At 57.3% G+C, this 21409-nt stretch overlaps 3 protein-coding genes across 3 annotated transcripts; all 3 read right to left on the bottom strand.

Annotated features, from left to right (window-relative positions):
- Window positions 1-1829: 1829 nt before the first annotated feature.
- Window positions 1830-2105, bottom strand: BXZ73DRAFT_21943 (uncharacterized protein; the record flags this gene model as incomplete). Its single annotated transcript, XM_048017633.1, has 1 exon — window positions 1830-2105. A coding segment is annotated over one exon (276 nt), but the record flags the coding sequence as incomplete, so codon positions are not given.
- A 9331-nt stretch (window positions 2106-11436) lies between these two features.
- BXZ73DRAFT_81597 (uncharacterized protein) lies at window positions 11437-13776 on the bottom strand (the record flags this gene model as incomplete). The annotated part of the gene is made up of 1 exon (XM_048023530.1): window positions 11437-13776. One exon carries the CDS (start codon window positions 13774-13776, stop codon window positions 11437-11439), a length of 2340 nt encoding a protein of 779 aa, XP_047872625.1.
- Window positions 13777-19229: 5453 nt separating this feature from the next.
- BXZ73DRAFT_106518 (uncharacterized protein) lies at window positions 19230-20513 on the bottom strand (the record flags this gene model as incomplete). Its single annotated transcript, XM_048016639.1, has 4 exons — window positions 19230-19243; window positions 19308-19377; window positions 19437-19975; window positions 20033-20513. The coding sequence occupies 4 exons, from the start codon at window positions 20511-20513 to the stop codon at window positions 19230-19232; spliced, it is 1104 nt and encodes a 367-aa protein (XP_047872624.1).
- Window positions 20514-21409: the final 896 nt, after the last annotated feature.

The raw sequence follows: 21409 nt of genomic DNA, 5'->3' as shown, positions 1-21409 counted from the left end.
TTTATGTGCTTGCAAAACTTCCGAAGATCGTGGATTACGGAATAAGCTGTCCGTCGACACGGCGAGCACGCGATTTGACCTTCTGTGTGAGGCTTTGGAGTGTTTTGACATCTTCGTCCACACTACTCTCCATTCGTTCCGCCCACCCTCTCATACACATGCTCAGCTGGAAATGGCAGCACATGCTATGGGGAGATCTTCAAGCTGAGCACTGAGGTGTGGTCTTCCTGCTTGGAACGCGAACGCGCCCAGCACCCAAATGATCTAGCTTGGTTTCGCTCACCGGCGGTTGTGTGGAGCTATACATTGGACACATGCAAAAGCGCAGAGGAACAGCCTCGCACTCCGAGGGCTCACGTCAAGACCGGGTAACCACGGTGGGTCTCTGCGCTTCATGCCGATTCCAGTCGCAGCTAGTACTCTCGAGGAGACCCCGGCTTCACACCTTCACACTCGACTCATTCTTCATTCCTACAGCTCTAATGGCATACATTTTGGCTGCGCGTCGCCGAGTCGTACATATCTCAAAAGTATCACAATGTTGCTTGAACTTAATTTGCGTGGTTACGTCCTATGACTGATGATTGGAGGTAAACCACGACCCCGGCTTCCCAGGCTCCAAATGTGATCATACGTTACAACGCCGGCTGATTTCCGGCGAGATTCAGCATGGCCAAGTGCAAGACCCACGACGATACTTCTCCGAAACATCCTGCTCAATGCACCGTTTCATGCCGTCGCAACCGACTCGACCATGGCCTGCACGAGAATGCCTATCAGTACGCGCTCCATTCTCGCGCCTAAATCACACGCACCTGGAGGACATCAGAGTTTGCGCCGGAAAATCGTCGAATCCCGTCGCCACTCTTGAAGCTTGAAGGCCAACTCCAGCTAGTCAACGGCCTTTTGTTGCTTGAGTCCTCAGCCGAGCAACAACACGGCGCAGCGACGGTCCCGAAGAATCGATCCCTCACACCATCGTGCCGTCACCAAAACCATCGTCCCCATTTCCGGTCCCGATCCCGGTCGAGCATGCAGTGAGAGGCTCAACGCGGCCTTGATGTCGATACGTTCATCATCCATCCCAAAGCAGGGCCTAAAGCAGCCCTCGCCCCAGTCCACCTGGACGACGGAGTCCCCACCCCGCTCTCCCCATCACCCGAGCACCTCTTCCTTTTCTACGCGACGCCGAGGACACGCCCGACGACAAAATTGTCTCCGTCGACGACGAGCCCTCCCCCGGCCCCCGCCGCCCGCGCGTTCGGCTGACCGCGAGTCTCCTCAGCCAGACCGACGCTCTCTAAGCGCAGCGGGTCCGCGCCCGCGCTCCCGACGATCCTCGACCCGTAGAACGCGATGCGGACGTGGTCCGAGCGTGCGGCAGACGCGCCCGCGGCCCGGAGCTCATTGCTCTACCGTACGTCGAGGAGGAGGACGTGTTCGACGAGCACGAGCGGGAGGAGGGAGGATAAGGAGTGCAGGCGGCGGCTCACGGAGATCGTGCTCCATCAGCGCATGATGATCGCGGACGCGGTGATCGTGCTCGGCGTTCGATGCGGTCGCAGTGTACGCACTGAGCACGGGGGTGCCGGGAAGCAACGGGCATCCGCAGCACTTGATCGGGAGGAAGACGGGGTGCGTTCTGGGGCGGGGAGGGTATTGGATGGACTAATCCTGGCGCACGACTCGTCGTTGGCTGGTCCCATCCCATTGTGTCATTACTGTACTTTAAAAAAAGAACTGTAAAGCGGCTTTGGAGTCTTTGTACTGTCGAGGGGGCCACAGACGTCCTCCCACATGTCTCGGAGGTCCTCAAAGCTTTCACTTGCAAGGTCGATGATGGCTTTCAGAGGCGTCGTTTGATTAGATGGAATGCCTCGCGCGGCGGCTTCTAGAACCCTCTTCAGTGCATCCATCAGGCGCTTCGCCATCTTTGTCAACACATCTTCTGGGAGACCCGGCGGAGGGCACCACGGGAAGACCGTGGAATGTGTGCCAGGGAGTACGATTTTGACAGGCGCCGTCGAAGGAGAGGACGAACTCTGCTCAGCGATCACCTCCGCCAGAAGAGAACAGCAGAAGCAGCTCTTCTTGGTGACGCCGATCGTGATTTCGTCGTGCTGGATGGGAGAGATGTGTCAACGATCGACCGCTAACGAGCACTGTCGCTTACTGTTAACACGGAATGTATTAGGTCATGCGCCTTCTGTGACAGTTCTCCTCCATGCACCAACAGGGCGTAGGCCATAAGCAGGGCCTCCGCATGCACTTTCGCTCTAGCAGACCCATCCTTCCAAAGCTGCTCCAGTGTAAACGGGAAGTCCCCAGGGACCGTAGGAAGATCGGGAAGGCGGGAGCGAGCAGGAAACGCCTTCTTCCACAACCCTTTGAGTTCTTCGAGAAGGTGTGACTGTTGCGAAAACTCGAACTTCGCAGGTGTGTCCTTCACATAGACTGCGTTCACCTCGACCGGGCACTTCCAGTGTTGCGAGCGTTGACGGGAAAATCTAAACAAGATTTCCATGACAGTGAGGGGGATGAAGAGATTTTTCAGATAACGGATGAATTGGTCCCCCGGTGACTCGTTGGGGTTGGCAAATGCCTCTGCAACTAAACCGACTATCGTCAGCTCGGTCGGTGAAGATATGTCATGAAAAACACACACAGTCCTCGTCGTCAGTAGATCCGGATCCTGTCCCGATAGCGTCGGTCGCGCCTGAGGTGTTTGTGAGTAAACTGCAGGTCAAATAGAGTATGCCAAAGACATGTACTCTGCTGTGTGGCTCCCGTGTTGTTTGTTGTATTTCCAGAAACATTCTTCATGATCTCTGGAAGCAGATCAGACAAGTCCATCCACGAAACCACGGTCTAGGCACTTACCTTCCACCTCGCATTTTTGTCGCCTAACCTTGAAGGCGTGCTCGCGCATGGCACGGAGGCCGGCAACAACTTTGGGACTGAGGAGGGCCTCGACGACGTCGCGGCAAGCGAGGACCTTGCGCAAGACGTGCATTGCATTGAACAAGGAGTTGTACTTGTCCGACAGGGCGAAGCCAGAGAGCGACCTGTCCTTGTGCAGGTCGTTCAGAATTCCCCTCATGTGTCCCACGGAGTCCATCACCACCTTCGCCCACTGGCTCGCGTTCTCGTTCGTAACCGAGTATGTGAGTTCCGAGCCCGACGGGTTGGAGTCAGTTGGTGTGAGACCCGCTTTCTCCAGGTCGGGCTTCATGTTGCTGGGGAACGAGAAGCTTCTCCCGGGAGGGATGCACGTTGGCGGGGTGGAACAGAGGATGTGGTAGACGTGGGTCGTGGGGTGGTTCGTATTGAGGTCGGCCGGCTCAGCCTGTTCACCCTTAGCCTGTTCAGCCAGCTTGCCCTTCCCCTTCGGCGCGTCTTTGCGTAACTTGCTCTGCGTGCCCTGCTTGCTCGTGTCGCCCTCCTGAACCGGTTGGGCTCGTTCAACCTGCTTGCCCTTCTTCGACTTGTCCTTCTTCGGCGTGCCCTTTTTGTCCATCTCCATCTGCGCGCCGTCCCTGCCCTGTGCAAACTCCTCGCCTTCGCTCTTCGCGTCCGCGCTCTTGGCCATCCACAGCCTGTCGCCGTTTTCAATGCGAGAAAGGATCTTGGAGTACGAACGTCCGACGATGAAGGTGAAGAGACATTGGTTGCTCAACGCCACTTTGCGATCTTCCGGGGGGGCGGAAAAGTACCGGATGACGTGGAGAACGTCTTGAATGTGGGTTTCAAAGTCCAAATCTCTGTTGATGGTATTAAGCGAATGGACTGGAGAGGTGAATGAAACGCACCTCTGGATCGAAACGAATGACCGGCTTAGAATGTCCCAGCCTGGTTTAGTGTCACGAGAACTAAACACTCGCGGCGAGACGGCATCTTCGCGCGAGTCGGTGTTCCGCGATATGAACACAGTTATGGCCCCCGCTTCCACGGTTCCCGAGACAGCCACCACCTCCTCGTGAGCGACCTGGTCTTCTGTTCTAACACTGCCTAGGAGGAACGCGAGAGCATTCCATACGTCGATGAGGTAAATTTGAGCCTCTTTGAGCCGAGGGGACCTGGTGGTGGCGGGGACGGCGTGGTGCAGCAGAGTTGAGATGATAATGATCCGCGACACAAGTTCAGGAAACGGAGGGGGAGCTGGCTCCATTGAGACTGGTATTATCGCAGTGATTGTAGAGGGAGGAATGTCACGTTGTGAATGGAAAGAGGATGAGTTGAACTCAGAGCCAAGGCTCGTTCGCGCACCAGTCGGGGACATTCTGGGACGTTATCTTATCTTCCACGGAGGCCAATCTAATACACACGACGGGCAACGGCCCAGCTTCGGAGCCCGAAAACTCGTAGAAATTGCCTGTCAAAGGTGCCTTTTCTGCAGCCTTTTGTGCGCGTGTGAAAAAGGCACTAAAATGGGCAATTTTTCCGGGTGCTTTACGGGGTGCCGAAAAGGATTGATAAAGAGACCTTTGGTGCCCATTTCAATAATGCGCGTTACTTATCACTCGTACTAACTTGTTTGTTACTCGCATACTATACACGCTCTATTGCCTTTACTATGAATTCTATTGTCTGTCGGGCCAAAAAATTCGCCCAAAACGTCACCTTTCAGGATACTCTACGACACACACAAACTTGACATAAAAGTTCGCCTTTCCTGCCCTTTTTCTCCCCTGGAAAAATACCTGCCAAAAATGACACCTTTGACAGGCTTTTTCTACGCGTTTTCGGGCTTCCAAGCTGGGCTGTTGCCCGTCGTGACAGCTGCGGTCACTGGGTTTGCACCGAGCGCTTAGTGATGCGGCAACTCGACTCGACTCTGGCAGACTCGGAACAAGTCGGATTTAGAGTCCTGACTCCGATAATTGACTCATAACTAAGAGTCGCGCCGGGAGTCGCCGAGCACTGATGCGAGATAACTTCCTAATTAGGACCATGGGCCAAGGAAAAGATTTGAGCTGTACTGCGAGGGATTGCAGCAGGAGGCAATTCAAAACTCATTATACATGTTCTGTGACCATATGGATTGTGTCTGTACCCTTTTATTGGCAATAGGAGGAGTTTGAAAGAACACCCAAATTCCATTGACGCTGAGCAGGCCAGTTGCCAAGGCCCTCAGCCCGGCGCTGACGAACTCCGGCGCTTAGTCGGATACTAGTGGCAACTTCAATGGAGTCTAATTTTGGAGTCCAACTCTTAGTCATGGCACTGTAGGGGCTGCTAGGTGAGAGGTGGGGATTTTTCGCTTTCTTATGTGCTGTGCGGTCAAGCCGACTCTTGGGTTGGTCTCCTGCTGCCGAGCCAATTATCCACAATCGATCATCGGCTCGGGCGTGCTCTCCGATTCCCAGTTGGTCTGCATACCAGTCAGCCACTCTCCAGTCACGAGCATCAGTGTTGTGGGATGTTGTGGCAGTGGCAGAGTCGGTCACTCATAGTCTACGTGTTCTGTACTACCAAACCCAAGCAATCTCCACCCCTTTCCCATACGAAGGAAGCAAGTCAAGAATTCATTGTCTGCTCGCTACCCTCATCTTTTGTGTCGCTTCCGCGTTCCCTCCTACTCTCCTTTGGGCTACAGTAGTGATTCGCCAGGTGCATCCATTGTGACAGCCTATCAGCAGGTGCGGATGCATCTGGTGCTGGCCAGCCCGGTTGTGCTCGACACCGCCTTCCCCAAGCGCGCTCGCGCACCCTTGGGACAGCGTCACACCCAGATGTCCAGACACCGGTGCCTCAGGCGCCACCACCTGAGCTCGCTGTCTCCGACAGTGAGCTCGCCTCCCTCTTTGCTTCACACCACATCTTGTATATGATTAGTGATAAAAATATATTTATTAGTAAACTACTACATAAGTGTGCTAGTAAGTAATACCATGCCCCTCGGGACAAGGCGGAGGACGTGGGCGACGTGAACATGGGAGACACGGAGGCGGGCGACGCGAAGGCAAGCGATGCAGAGGAGAGGGACGCGGAGGGCTGGGACGAGGCGGAGTAGGTGGTGGGCGACGCGGGCGGGGGTGTGCGGTGCGAAGGGGGAGGAGGCGCAGAGCAACAAGGGCGGGCGACGCGAGCGGAGGAGACGATGCTGGCGGGGGAGGCGACGCCGGCGGAGGAGGTGACGTCGGCGGAGGCAGAGGAGGGCAGCGCGGGCAGAAGTGGACGAGCCGGAGGAGGTGGGCAACGCGGAGGGGGAGGACGCGGAGGAGGAGGAGGAGGAGGAGGAGGAGGAGCGCAGATGCGGACATGGGGGGCCGGGACGAGGCGAAGGAGGGGGAGCCTAGCGAGGCGCATAGATGCGGGTGGCGGGAGACGGCGCGGACGCGGACGCGGGCGACATGGAGGTGGGTGATGACGCAGAGGTGGGCGACGCGCGTTGAGGAGGAGGGCCGCGTGGAAGCGGGCGAGACGTGGAGGAGGGCGACATGGAGGTGCGGGAGGCGGAGGAGGATGTGCGGGCGCAGGCGGGCAGCGCGAAGGTGGGCGGAGAGCAGCGCGGAGGTGGGCAACGGGGAGGAGGGCAGCGGCGAGGTGGGCGAGGTAGACACGGAGGTCAAGGCTGGCGGCAGGCCGGATGGGCGAAGCCGGAGAGGAGAGGTGGGCATTGGGAGTGCAGGAGGGCAGAGCGGGGGACTCACCAAAACAAGGGCCGCGGTACATCGCCGCGACCCCCTAATTCTAATCTCCATGCTGAGGACGTCCGGATGGACGTCCTCGTGCGGTGTGGACCTGTGTGGACGCGGCCGGCAAAGTGGGCGAAGGACAGCATGGAGGTTGAGGTTGAGGTTGAGGGAGGAGGATGAGGGGAGTTGAACGGTGTCACCAGGTGACACCGGAGTCCAATAGCAGACGAAGGACGACTGTATAGTCGCTATTGTCTGCCTGGACGGTGGAGGCGGAGCAGGAGGAGGAAGAGGAGGCGGGGAGGAGAGCAAAGACGGCGGGAGGGACGCGTGGCGTGCATCACAGCCACGTGTCCTTGCCGCCCACCGAGGCGCATCTCCACGGGCGCGCATCATGGATCGCCAGATCCGTCCAGATGCATCCGTAGCTGCTGATAGGCTATCGCAACGGATGCACCAGGGAAATCACCTGTGCTCCTTTGGGTCCCCGTCGCTGTCGGCTGTCTGTCGTCTCAAGAGTTGGTCGCTGTTGCTCCCGCCAACCAGACGAACCAGGGCTCCCCACACCCCTACTCGTCATCCGACTTCCTTTCCCCTTCCCATTTGTCTCTCCGGCTTCTACGCCACGGCTGCCCACCTGGGCCATCCTGCATCTCCTCCACACCAACCCAGCCCCAACGCTAGTTGGCGGTTGTTACAGTCGCCAGTAGACGACTGGTTGAGGGTTGACCCCACCGTAGCGCTTGACTCTGACTCTGAGTTGACTTGAGTCGAGTCTCCGCAACACTACGAGCGCTGAATGCCGTCGCGAAAAAGGGAAATTAAATCAAAAATTGCTAGCAGCGAGACGAGTGTGTTTATTCTGACCCTCTCCCTCCCTAGATCCCCCCGACAGCTGTAGAACTTTGACGAGCACATCAGGCGCATGTTATGACGCTTTCCTGCATTCTCAACGGCTGAGGTGACACATCGCACGGCAGGTTGGGACCCAGTGGCCATGGGCGACAATCTCATCCCCCTCTGCCACCTCAAGCCACCCCAAGACGTAGGTGGTGCCCACGAAGCATCCATCTGCGATTCAAGGAACTCATCTCATCTATGGAGACTATCAGGGTGAAGGGCATTAGTGGAGGAGCGGAGGTGGGCAAGCACATTGTCGTGGAACGGACTCTGGACTCGCCCTATGTATTATTTTTCGCCTTTTCTTTGCCTTTTCTCTGCCTGTTACTATATTGGAAGGTTGTTCCCGCGCTTAAGCGCCCATATCGCGGACTCTCTTAGCACTTGCACTTCGTGTCCTAGCCCTCATCTCGACCTCTTGGTCTTTGTGGGCTAGGTGAGTATCTAGATTGCCTGTATGTCTGTAGAGCTATGTTAACTTGGTCTTTGTGGGCTAGACATCCCTCGTGTGACTCTAGTTTGCGTCTGCTTTGCACCTAGTGCCGGCGACACCTCTGCACCACTACATCAAGGTCATCCAACCTCCATCTTTACCCATCCACCCCTCCCTCTCCTCCGATTGGCGTTCGCGGCCCGCTCCCGCGTCATTAGGTCAAGATCTAACCAGTGAGTGCTGGCATCAATGTTACGGTCGCGGAGCGCGGGAGCGCGGAGGTTGGGCGAGTCGGAGACGAGCGGAAAGGCGGGATCAGATTAGAGGACGCGCTTGACCTCGGAGAGGCTCGCGGTAGCGGGGAGACGGGAAGGAGAGGCGACGGGGAGGAGCCAGGAGGCAATCGCGTGGCGAGACGGTAGGTGCGGGAACGGTATATAAAGGTAATGGTGGCGGGCGATCGTATGCTAAGTGTCCGTAGCAGGCGCGCGCTGAAGCTCGTAACCAGACAGGCGGAGCAGGCCATAACAATCAAAGCATCGGATCGCCCCCACTCGTGCAAGCATCGTCCCCCACCCTGTGCCACTCACCCTGCTCTTCCCCTACCCTGCATACCTGCCAGAACTATACGGTTCTAGGCGTATCGCAGTCTTCCTGGGTCTGTTGAGCTCGAGTACCACACTCTGAGAACACTACCCCGCTCCCGGCCAACAACTCTATCCGCGCAGTTGGTCATCCCGACTGATTGGCTGCTCGGAAGCCTCAATAGGTGTGATGAACTCTGAGTAAGGCAAGGGACCGACTGTAAGCACACAAAGAGGAGCGATCCTCAGTCAGTGATAGAACAACTCTATTGAGGGCATAAGTAGTACCTGTAAGCACACAAAGGGGAGTGACTACAGATACAGTAAGCATATGTATAAAGGAGCGCATAGAGTGGGGTACTTACTCCTCAGTCAGTGATAGAACGACTGAAGAGCAGTGCGAGCCAGAGTCCTCCTTATATCTAGTTCAGGAGCTCCATACGTAAGCGAATGATGGAGGACATAAGTGGCGCAGAGGTCAGACCGGACAGAAGATGGATACGAGGCTGTACGGGCTGTGCGCTCAAGACAAAAGAGAGTCCGAAAGTAGAACAAGGGAACAAAGAGAGAAGCGTAGAAGAACGGAATGGAAGAGATAAGGGAATACAAGGCAGTGAATAGACATGTGGAACTATGGGAACTATCTCACCTCGCATGCCTCGCGTCAGCATCGTCACCTGGTCAGCGTCGCTCGCCTTAGCCTGTCTAACCCCCGCGTCGACGTCATCCCTTCCCCATATCGCTTGCATCGCCTATCTTGCCCGCGTTCGCCCTCACGTTGGCTGTGTCTTGCCCCCACATCACCCACGTTCACCCCCTCGTCGCTCGCGCTGCATCGTCCTGTGCGTTGTCCGTCTGCCCTCACCTCATCTTTGTTCACCCACGTCTCGTCCCCGTGTGGCACTTTGCCCACCTCGCCCGTCGCGCCCGCGTCACCGTAGCATAGTACTTGTGTCCCTGCATTTAAATATATCTGCTTTGAGCCCTCCGAATGTGTGACTAGTCGTGTGATTATCATCTCTAAAGTGTGCCTATCTGTGTCTAATTGTGCTTATGGTTGCTAAACCCCGCCTAACTGTGTCTCTAACACATCTACTCATGCCCAACTCCCCAGAGTAGTGTATGGCTAATTGTTGAACTATTCTGTCTAATGGTGCGAATTCGCAGGGGACCGATCTAATTAGACACTAATCGATAATCCGCGCTAATGGCTGATAATCAGCTAAATTAGCACCATTAGTGCGAATTCGCATTTTGGGGTTTTCCTGATGCATAACGTGGTAGGTGGTGATGGGGATGGGGAAGCGTGATTGACAGTCGGGTTGATAAGCTCCCTGAGCGCCTGCGTATTACGTCTTCGGCTCTTCCCGTTTGTGACGGTCGCGCGCGGAGCGGAAGGGCGAAACGGGGGAAAGAGCTGTGTTGCTCGCTAGCGTAAGACAATGCGAATGCGGAGACTAAGTACTACTGTAGATAGGAGAAGTGGAGCTCCAATACTACGACACTGTCATGGGCGCGGCGAGAATGAGTAATGCAATGAAGTATAGCCAAGCCCATGACACCATCCCCTCTTCAAGGGAACGACAGTATAGGCTCGAAAAAATTCTCAAGACAATGAGGAAAACAATGGCAAGATAGCGTGGCAAGGCAGGAGGTGAAGGTAACGAAGTGGGAAAACGGCAGTGAGGGAATGGAAAGGAGGGGATAGAGGGAGAACAGGACTGCGAGTGCGAGACGATGAGACGCGAGCGCGAGTGAACAATCGCGGTCCGATTGAGCGGCAGGCCGCGCGCGCGAGGACGGAGCGCGGCCGCGCGATGTGGGGTGGAGGGAGAACGGGACGGGGAAACGAAAGGTGCGCGATAGCGGCTTCGAGGGTGCAGAATGGCAGCGACGCAACGGTAACGACGTGGGTGTAACGGACGTGATAGGAAGGGACAGAGGAGGGGAGAACGCTGAAGGACAAATGAAAAGCGTACTTGAAGAAATCGACCAAATACGATGTCTCCCGATTGCGGACTGCTTTCGGCAGCTCCTGCCTCCCTGATCGGATGGAAATGGTGCTTAAGACCAGTGGCGGCGATGATCAGATGTTGCAGCGAAGGAACCAACTGGGACGGCTGAGCGAGTAGGTGAAGTCGAAGGGTGTGCGAAGGTCGAGCGGAAGGAATGTGAGTCAGGAATTGAGTCGGAGGAGGAGACGATGCGAAGGAGCGCAGCGCGCGAGCACGACCGTGACTTGCAAAGTAACGACGTCCAATAGGCGCACAGTGTTCGCGTGCGAAGGACGATGGCGGAGAGCAACGAGGATGAGGTCAAGTACGCGCGGCAAGCTCGTCGTCTTTCGATGCCGAGCGCCTATGGCAAAGGCTCGGGGTTGAGGAGATCGGGGGAAGGGAGTGAGTGACAATGATGCGGAGGATATCGATGAGGGAGAAAGGCATAGTGTAAGGGTGTTGGTGAGCTCGGGCTGTACGAGACACTGAACCAAGTGAATAATCAAGGTAGTGTGGGGTACAAAGTAGAGTTGAGCTGGTGTCCTCAGGCGACACCAGCTGTAATATATACTGTAGCATGAAACGTGTAACCATAGTGCGCCACTACAACGCAATGGAGATGTCCATGTGGGTCGTGCCGCGTGTGCCGCCACGACCTGGCGTCTATCCGATCTCCGTCCTGACATCCTCCCCCTCTAGGGCGAATCCCGGGTCTGACGCGACTGCGTAGCGAGCTTGAGCCGAAGACCAGTGCGATTAGATACTTCTGCGTGGATCTTGAGTGCGTGGTACAGGTGCGGAGGGTTGAGCGCCCGTGGGTGAGCCCGATGGAGTAGCACGCGTAGGAGAGCGGAGCGCGGGGCGAGCTGGCAAACTTGTGCGGACTACTCGTCCGACGCGTTGGCCATCTCCTCATCTCGAGCGATGTTGGGAGAGCGGGCCGCGCGCTGTGGGTAGCCGGGATGGGGTGTGCCGCGCCGTTCTTGTCCGTTCCTAGCTCCTCCTGACGCTGAGGCCGCGGAAAGTTCGCCTCTCGTGACGGAGCTGTCGTGCGTGGCAGGGGATGCTCCGTACGCGAAGGGTGCTGCGTCGCGAGCCAATGAGTTGGCAGCGTCCATGGGGTGGTTCTCCTCCATCGCGGCGGCTGACTGATCCTTACTGCTACTGTGAGGTGCCGCGCGAGCAGGCTCATCCTCGTCCGGGTCCGAGTCGTCCTCCTGGAGGAATGCGCGGGCCCAGATGCACAGTACACTGGTGAGATCGGCTTTTGTCAGCCGCGAGTCTTGACACACGCGTACGACAGTATCGAAGTCGGCCAGCTCGTTATTCGGCCACTCGCAGATCTTCGGGTACTCTTGTACTGTACCTTTGCGGAGCTGCTTCTTGATCGCACGTCTTTCGTCGCTTAGGACTTGCGCCAGTGACTCGAGGAACGGTGTCCGTGTTCCATGGTGAGTGAGCATGTACTTGCGTGACATAATCTGCGTCCAGATGTGTCCGGACATCGTGAATGGGTTGATCTTCACGTTGCCTTTGGCGATGCGACGTACACCACGGGGTTGCGATGGCTTTGTTTCCCAGTAGTCCATCCACACCTTCAGTCCATCGCTGAGTGTTGGGACGTTGACTGGCGTCATTTGCGGCTGGGCATCGTTGGTCTTGGGACGCTTCACGTCTGCGTGGATGGAGTCTTCGATCCTACGTTTGGCGGGGATGTTCTGGGTGGTGCCCGTGCTTGCTGCCGCGTTTGGCGGTGGCGGGCCCCCTCCCCCCCTCGACAGCGTCCTCGGTCTGAACGAGTCCTGAGGTCGGCTGTTGCGGTCGTAGGAGCGCGGACGGCACGTGGGTGACACGCGCTCATCCTGCCTTCCGCGTCCCACTGGCGACGCCTCTTGTGCGGTGCTTGGGCCTCCATTGGAGCCGTTATTGCCAGTGCGATGTCCCGAGGCAACGTAGGTCTCTCCACGTGGTGGTCGTCCCTGCGAGCGAGGGCGACGATGCCGTGGACGTGGAGGCGGCGTACGCGGGCGAGCTGCAGGTGTGCGGCCGCGCGGCGCGGGTGGCGTACGAGCGCGCGGTGGGGGCGTGCGGCCGCGCGGCGGGGGTGCATGGGTCTGCGAGGGAGTGGCCTGCGTGCGCGGCACCGGGGTGCGACCGCGTTGAGGTTCTTCGTGCGCTGTGTCGTAGCGGTCGATAATTTCGTCGAGCACCTGTTCCTGTTTGCTCAGCTTTGATGGTTGCTTCCGAGTGGACCGCGCCGGTTGGGACGCAGCGCGGTGGTAGTGTGCTTCGGCCATCTCGACATCTTCCTCGGGGAGCGGTCGTGGACCGGATGGCACGTCCGGCGCCTTGGACACCATCTCCCGTGGTTCCGAACGCGGCGGCGGCAGGAGGTCTCCCGTACGGGGCTCCATTCTAGAGTCAGACCGCGGCGCGTTTGCGTTGAGGATATCCTTGATCGCGCTGCACTGTGCTGCCAGATCGCGCGATGCTGCGCCTCGCTTGTTGGTGCGGTGTTCGTTGAGAATGTCGTAGTAGAGGTCCGCAAGCTCCGCGGTCGGATCCCGCGCTGCGAGGGCCGCGTCGACGCCAATCCTGACACCTGGGTCGGTATCGTACTCCTCGAGCAGTCCCACCGCATGGCCTGGCAGCACTGGCTTCAGTTTGGCAAGCAGGAAGCGTAGATCACGCTCCGACGCCTCCAGCCGGCGGATCTTGGCTCGCAAGGACTCTTCGACGTCGCAGAGCGGGGGCGTCACATACGTGTGGAGCTCGGCCATGCCATCTGCACGGCCATCTTGATAGGATTTGGTGCAGCACATGGAGCGCCGTTCGGCCTCTGCTTGTACGAAGGAGGGGATGTTGTAGAATCGTGCACACTTGAGATGGCCTTCGTACCAATCGCAACCATCACACCCGTCCTCGTGGAGCAGGGCGTCCGTCCTCGGTGCATAGATCCAGGGATAGACTTGCGCCGGAAGGCACTTAACGAACAGGCGTTCAAGCGCAGCTCCCTGGAGGGCCTCCGGCGTCCCGTGCGTGAGGACGTCCCCCGTGTCGCAGCCCATCATCGTGTCGTCCCGAGTAGTGGCGTTACCGCCTATGTCGTCTACTTGAGGCCCGGCGAGCGTGTTTGGAAGCGCTGCAGGCGTGGGGGCGGTAGCTGTGTCAGGTGCAGGGCAGAACCCCGTAGTCATCATCGGGGCATGCGTACGTTCGGGCATGTTGCGGGCAGTTGGGCGCAGTGTAGTGCAGAATAAGGCTGTTGAATAAGGAACAAGAAAGCAATGGGGCTCGCGTCGGGTAGCAAAGTGAAGAGAACGGGGCACGGTGGGGTGGTGGGCGAGCGCGGTTTGAGAAGAAGGACACCGCCTTATGTGTCACGGCGTCATCCTGCTTGGGTCTCGGTGTGCTCCTGATCGCGGGGTCTGCTCAGGGGGCATGTTCCCACGCCTCAAGCATTCTGCGGCTCGGCCGCTTGCGTCGATGCCCGCGGCCAAGCTCCGCTGTTTCGTGATCTACCGAATTCATTGTACCCACTACATGCACCGGATGGTCTGCCTCTGCTTGAACCTGATCCTCAAGCATATTACCCCGTGACGCGGCTGCTGTAGCGTGATCCGGCACGATCACCTGACCGGCTCGGGCGCCCCGGGGTAGAGATCGCCAATGCTTGATCCCCAGTAACTCGTAGTAGCGGCTGAGTGCCTCGAGGTCCTTTACTTCGCTGTAGGGTAGCCAGGTAGGCTCCCCGCTCGTCCATTGCACGAGAAAGTATACTGACGCGCCGCGCCATTCGTGTGCCAGCACGTCATCGACAAAGTACTCATTGTCGGGATCTTCCCCAAAATCGTAGAATACCCGCGCATCGCGGCGAGGGAACATGGACTCGTCATTCGGTTCGTGGGGTCGCAGCCGGGACACGTGGAACTTCGCGTGGATCCGCCGCCGTTGTAGGTCTGGGGGCAGTCGTAGGGTGTAGGTTGACTTTTCCGGGTGCGCCTCGATGATCTCAAACGGCCCGACAAACTTGGGTAACAGCTTGTGCGCGCGCTGCTTGGGGAGGCGCAAGTTCTCCGTCGATATGTACGCTAGTTTGCCTACAGCAAATACAGCAGTATCGTTCCCTGGGTTTTCCTCCCTTCGTGTTCGGTTCGCATGTGTGGTGTGGGCCACACGGCTCGCTATGATCGCGTCATGCGCTTCACGTAGCATCTCGATCGCTCTGTCCGCGAATGCCCGTACGCCCGGCATGGTCGGGTCTGGGTTCGCTTCCCGAATCATGCGTGGTAGGTATCCGTACGTGAGCTCGAACGGCGCGAATCTCAACGATGCGTTGCGGCTAGAGTTGATTGCAAACTCAACGAATGGGAGTTTTTCCACCCAGTCTCGTTGATCGGGCCGGACAAGCGTTCGTAGGATCTGCGACGTTGTCTGGACAGCACGCTCGGAGGCGCCATCGGTTTGGGGATGATACGCCGTTGACATTAGGAGCTTGCTGCCCATTAACCGATGCAGTTCCTGCCAGAATTTCGAGATAAACTTGGGATCTCTATCGGACACGATTGACTCCGGTAGACCATGCAGGCGCACGATCTCCTTCAGGAATAGTCCAGCCAGTTCACTGGCTCGAGTGGTAGTCTTCAGTGGAACCAGGTGCAGCAACGAAGTAAACCGGTCGATAACTACCCAGAGGTAGTCGAAATCGTCACTAGATGGGAACGGGCCTGCGAAGTCCATCGCTATGCTCTGCCATGGCCGGTTCGGCACAGGCAGACTGTGGAGGAGTCTGGCAGGACGTTGTGTCGAGGACTTCGTCATTTGGCAGGTAGGGCAGCTACTGCAGAACTTCGCTATTTCGTGGCCCACGGTCGGCCACCAGTACAGACGCCGGACGTAGTCGCTTGTTCGACGGAGTCCGAGGTGTCCGATTTGCTGGTGTACCGCGTCGAGGATGCGTTCTGTCAGACGACGCCCACCGATCTTGACGTCTGGGACCAATGCGACTTGTTCCCCGGACTTCAAAACGTGATAGATCACGCCGTGCTTGACACAGAATCTCTCGTGGTCTGTTGGTGCGTCCAATATCTTCTGCGCGAACTTATCCTTCGCGTACCCTGTTTTGATGCTGTTCACAACATCGAATTGTCCCTGCAGTAGAGCTACTTGGGCATCTTGGTCCGCCCAGGACGCGATAGCGGTCGGGTCGTCTGTCATACGTGCTGCAGGTGCCGGCACATTCACGTCTGCTGCGGCTTCCATATCCTGCGCTTGCGAGACGCGGGGCTCCTTCGTGTCCAATACTCGTCCCGCACGGATTTCTAGCATTCGTGCTTCGGGCAATGTCTCGCCCGTGGGGTCCAGGCGGAGGTCTGCCGCGACGAAGTCGTACGCCGGTCGGTCAGTATTGTCCCCTTCGCTTGCGAACATGCGGGACAGTGCGTCCGCCACACGGTTCGTTTCGCCAGGTACGTGCACAACTTCGAAGTCGAATCTGGACAGGAATTCCGCCCATCGTGCGATCCGAGGTGGTAGTGACGATGCAGAGTTGAGAAACAGTAGTGCTCTGTGATCGGTTATGATCTTGAATTTTCGGCCGATCAATTTGTCGTGCCAGCGCATAAGTGCCTTGACGACCGCCAGTGCTTCTGTTTCGAATGTGAAGTACGAATGTTGCGCCACAGTGAACTTTTTGGACATAAAACCCGCGGGGCGACATGACTGCCATTCTGGTCCTTGGCCATACACGGCACCCACGCCGGTCGTGGAGGCGTCGGTGATCACCCAGATCGGGTTCGGTTCACCTGGGTCTATTGGGCGTAATATGGGGACCTTACAGGCCAGGTGCTTGATGTTTTCGAAGCTTACTTGATGCACTGGTCGCCACTCGAACTTCTGACCATTACGCGTGATCGCGGACAGCGTGCCAGCCCATGACGACACATCTGGCATGAAGTGTGCGAGGTATTGCACTAAGCCAAGGAACTGTTGAACCTCGTTGTAGTTCTTCGGCGTTGGCCAAGCACGCACACGGACCATCTTGTCTAGATCGGCGTGCAGGCCATGCTTGTCTATTTGATGCCCTAAGCAATCCATGGTTATGGCGAGTATAGCAACCTTCTTCCGACTAAGGAACAGTCGCTCCCTGCGTAGTTGCTTGAATACCCAGTGGAGCGCTTCGACGTGTTCTTCAATGGTGTTGGTATATATGAAGATGTCGTCAAGGTACACATGTACGCAGATCGAAATACGTTCGCGAAATACGGCAGTCATTAGTGACTGGAATGTAGATGGTGCATTGCAGTCGCCCTGTTGCATGACTCTGCTGTAAAACGTCCCATGAATTGAAGCGAAGGCAGTCTTATCCACGTCATTCTCCACGATCCGGATCTGTTCGTAGGCATCTGACATGTCGAGCTTGGTGCGATACCGCGCTCGTGCTACGTCATCCCGGATTTGATCCTGATCAGGGAAGGGTGTGACATCCTTGACTGTATTATTATTACGCTGCCGAAGGTCGACAACGGTACGGAGAGATTTGTCTTTCTTGAATAAAGCGAGAATAGGCGCGGCTTGTGAGGCTCTTCCAGGTACCCACCAGCCGGCGTTGATATATCTTGTGGTTTTCTCAGTAAGTAACGGGCGAAGCGCTTTGGGGCATCGAGGCATATGGTAGTACTTGTATTGCATATCAGGGTTTATTAAAGGGATGGTGTGGTTCACTTCACGAAACGGAGGCAGTTCGGGCGGGACTGGTTGCATAAGGTCGTCGTATTCTTTCAGAAATATTGCGCGTATTTTCTCGAGATCGGCTTCAGTCGGATGTTTCGGCGTCGGCACGATCTTGTTGCTACGTAGGTCGACGCGCGCCGTCTTTCCTGGTAGCTCGCCGTCTTCTAGTCAATCGTCCGCGCGCGTCGGCGCGTGCGCTCGCGGAGGGCCCGGAGGGACCCGGCGGTCACGGCGGCGAGCGGCGCGATCTTCCTCGCGTGGTTCCAGTGCGTGAATGCGGTCGTTTCCAACCTCAATGGTTCCTGCACCGAAGTCGAGCTTCACGTTGTGTGCCCGCATGTATGGTGTTCCCAGAATAGCGTCATACCGGTCTAAGTTTACGATGTCGACATAAACCTCGGACTGCGTGCTGCCCAGTTGGACGGGTACCTTCGCCCCGTGAATTATTCGTGAGCGGCTTCCGACGCATCCCAGCTGAAGTGTGACTGGATTATCCAGTCCGTAAGTCTTGACCTCAGCTGCACGTGCGAAGTCGGGTGTGATCGAGTCCGTTGTGGATCCGGAGTCAAATAGTACCAGTGCATCAAGCGCACCGATTCTTACGTACGCAGTCAGACACGTTGTTGACAGACGGGGAAGCGACGGGCGATGTCCCGTGCGCGCCCTGGTGACCAGGTCCTGTTGGCCTCCATCCTCGATCCGAGCGGCGTGCATAGTGACGTCCTGCGATCCCGTTCCACCTCCCTCTGTTTGATCATCGTTGCCGGGCGCACGAATGTCTTCTCCCAGGTGTTCCGGTGGCGACATATTGGCACTCAGTTCTTGCATGAGTTCCTCAACAGCGACATGTACTTGTGCAGGGAAGTTGATCTCCGCCGCTTCGTACTCATCGTCGCTCATGTCGTTCGCTTGCAGGGGGTAGTACCGTACTCTCAAGTTGTTCAAGAGCATTCGTCGGGACTGTCGGACGTGTTCTACAGTGCTGTCTGCCTGTTGGCCACTGATCCATGCGCGTTCCCGGGCGAGTGTCTCTTCCAGCATTGAGTACCCGTACGTCGCTGATCCTTGTGCATGGCGCAGCAGGTATTCTGCTTGTCCTGCCCTAGCTTCTGCCTCTACGAGCCGAGCTTGCATTCGCAGCCGGTCTCGCTGTTCTTGGGCGGCGATCATGGCTACCTCCTCGTACGCATGCCGGATCTCGTCGAATGCCACCCGGGTGTCACCGCCCTCATCTACCACTTGTTGCCATCGCGCGCTGTAATGTTCTGGTGCGTATGCTCCATCTGGCAGTTGGAAATTGACTTGCAGTGGCATAGGTGATGGCTCCGACATGACAGTCATCCGACATTGTCTCTCGTGGGCAGTCTTCGAGTGGTGGTGGTCCTTCACTATCTTCTGACATGGCCTCGTCCTCACTCTCGCCAGGTGTAGCCGTGTTCGCAGCTCGCGCCTCCGCGAACGTGGGCGGCATGTTGGTCCCGTCCATGCGGCGGCGCTGTGCACTATTCCAGCTGATGTGTGCCATATTACATCGTCCGCGTAGTCGACGCGGCCGAACACGCGAGGTGCGTCTTCCTCTGGTCGAGGAGTCTCGTGTTCTTCTTCGGGGCCCTCTGCCGTATCCCTCAGGGAGTATAGTCGCATGCCAGCGAACCGCGGTGACGAGTCGTTGCTACGCTCGCTGTCATACTGACTTCCTCCCCATTGTTCCGCCTCAGCGTATTCGTCCTCGGGGGACCAGGGAGCGTCATCGCTCCCTGACCTCTCGCTTGGCACGCATACGAACGAGCTATGGTTCGACTCGTTATCAGTGTCCCGCGCGTCATAGTCATCTTGGTATCCATGCTCCGCTGGGGACGGGCTACGCGACCTGGCTCCCCGGTTGTCGCGATCTTGCGGATCCTCGTCAGCCTGGTCCTCGTTGCCCACGCGCGCTGCCTGCAATCTAGGGCGCGACTTCTGGGGCAGTCCTTGCTCCAGTGCCCCGGTTTTCCACACGTATGGCAGTTCCCGGAACGGGCACCATCTAGCTTCGTGCCATATGCAGGCTTCTGCTCGTCGCGGTTACGGTTGACGCCGTAGTCGGGCTTGTGCTGTTCACGGCCGCGATCGCGCGTGAATTCTGGCTTCGCACTGTTCCCGCGCTGTTCACGGGGTTGGTCCTCCCGCCGGTATCCACCTGGCCTGACGCGGTCCCCTTCCCGGGGCTTGTCTCGTGATTTCTCGGGTGCATCGTTGCGGCGGTAGGGTTCGTGCCGCGGTCGTGCCCAATGCTCGCACGGCGCGTCGCGTCTCGGGGAACGTTGTCTATGTTCCTGATGGGCCTCTTTGTAACCCTGGTATCGTCCATATTGGGGGTGGTGTGTCCTCGAGCCCTGGCGTCGTCACGCGCATTCTCGCATGGCCAGCGCTCGCGCTGGTGCTCCGAAATCGCGATCATTTTGTTTTCTTCCTGCACGGCGGCCCGCTTGATCTCGGCCGGGCTTGATACCCCGACGTGAACGTTGTAGTGACGCACGAGCGCGTCAGACATCTCCCTTGGCAGCTTGTTCATCAATTTGTGACTGAACGTGTATTTGTCCGGAGGGCACGGCATCTCGCGGGAGAGTTGCATCATTTCTTCGTACATTGCTTCCACTCCCCTCCTTCGGTCATAACGCAGTCGGTCGAACTCAGCTGCGGCCTGGATGGCTGGTGATCGGTGTACAAATCTCTTGAACATCAGACACAGTGCTTGTTCCAGCGTACAGCCGTAGTTAGTCGCCCGGATGTCATTGATCGTCCGGTCGAACCAGTCGCGTGCATCCTCCTCAAGGTATTGACCAAGTAGCGGTACATGGTACTCGACCGCGCTTTCGTCGAGCGTTCTGTTCAGGAACAAGACACGGAGCAGATCTTTCACAAAGCGTACGAACAGCTTCGCATCATCTTGTCCTCCGTATTTGACTGTCACTGAAATGCCTTTCCAGTTCTTCATCCCCGGTGCATCAGGGGGTGGCGCCCTCAACGCTTCGCCAACTAGATCCCGAATATACAGGATCTGCTCGGTGAGGTATCGGGTGTTCGCATCTTTCTCGTCTCCCGGGTAACTGAACGGATCGTCTTCGTCGTCCTCGTAGTATAGCGCATCCCGTGCGTACGGGGCGCTCTCACTTCGAACACTTGCCGGCGGCTGTCGTGTTGGCACTGCGTTTGTTCCGCGTGTGTCCCTCACTGCTGAGTGGTACATCGTTGGTGGCCGGGGTGTGTTTGCAGCTCGTGGCGGGGGCGCGCTACGGCACGTGCCGGACGCGTGTGCTACCGGTACGTTCCTGTAGGTTTGCTCCACCGTGGGTGTCATGATAGGTGGTGTGTTTGCATATTGCGTATTGGGGCCGCCATAGGTGACTGGTTGCTTCACAGGTTGTATTACCGTTGGCTGCGTGCCCTGATCTTGCGCTACGACAGTCCCATAGTTGGGCCTGGGGTGGTGCAATAGAGCCTGGTACAAGCTCTCAGTTGGTAATTCGTTTGTGTTGGTTGCCGAGGTACGACGTGATCGTGGTATGGTCTTGTTTGAGCCTGCCGTCGGCGTGTTGTATGACGAATTCGTCGTTGACGGGTCTGATCCAGGATCTGGTGCGCCACCACCAGTTGCTACGTTTCCGTAGTGCGGTGGCGCGTTGTGAGGTCGTGCCCAGGCAGGTGCCCAAAAGTGGAGAATCCACAGGACAAACCCAGGAGTGCAGGTGGGTCAAGGGTGCTGGGCTCAGGCTCTGGAGCCGAAGGCGACAGAACGGACGGTCTAGGTGACTCTAGACGTCGAGCAGAACGAGCAGAACACAAGAAAAGGTGGCAAACACACGGAGAAATGAGCTATGAAGGGTGAAGGTGGTGGTCAAATCTGAGGGAAGGCCCAGAGGCGGCCGCTGTGCTAAGTACATGGCTGACTAATCAAACCCTAATCTAGCTCCGAACGCGAAAACATAGGGCAGGGCCCTACATCTCCCCCCAACTGAAATCTTGACCGTCCTCGGTCAACTGCTAGGCAAAACGCGAGAGTATCGTAAAGTAAATGAGCGCGCGAGATATCGTAGAGGTCCGTAAATCCTTTCGAGCGATATCGTAGAGGTCCGGGATTCCTTT

The sequence above is a fragment of the Epithele typhae genome, assembly GCF_022376455.1.
Source record: "Epithele typhae strain CBS 203.58 chromosome Unknown BXZ73scaffold_85, whole genome shotgun sequence".
Lineage (NCBI taxonomy): Eukaryota > Fungi > Basidiomycota > Agaricomycetes > Polyporales > Epitheliaceae > Epithele > Epithele typhae.
Note: the sequence above shows the minus strand (reverse complement) of the source record. Positions and strands in the feature narration are given on the sequence as shown.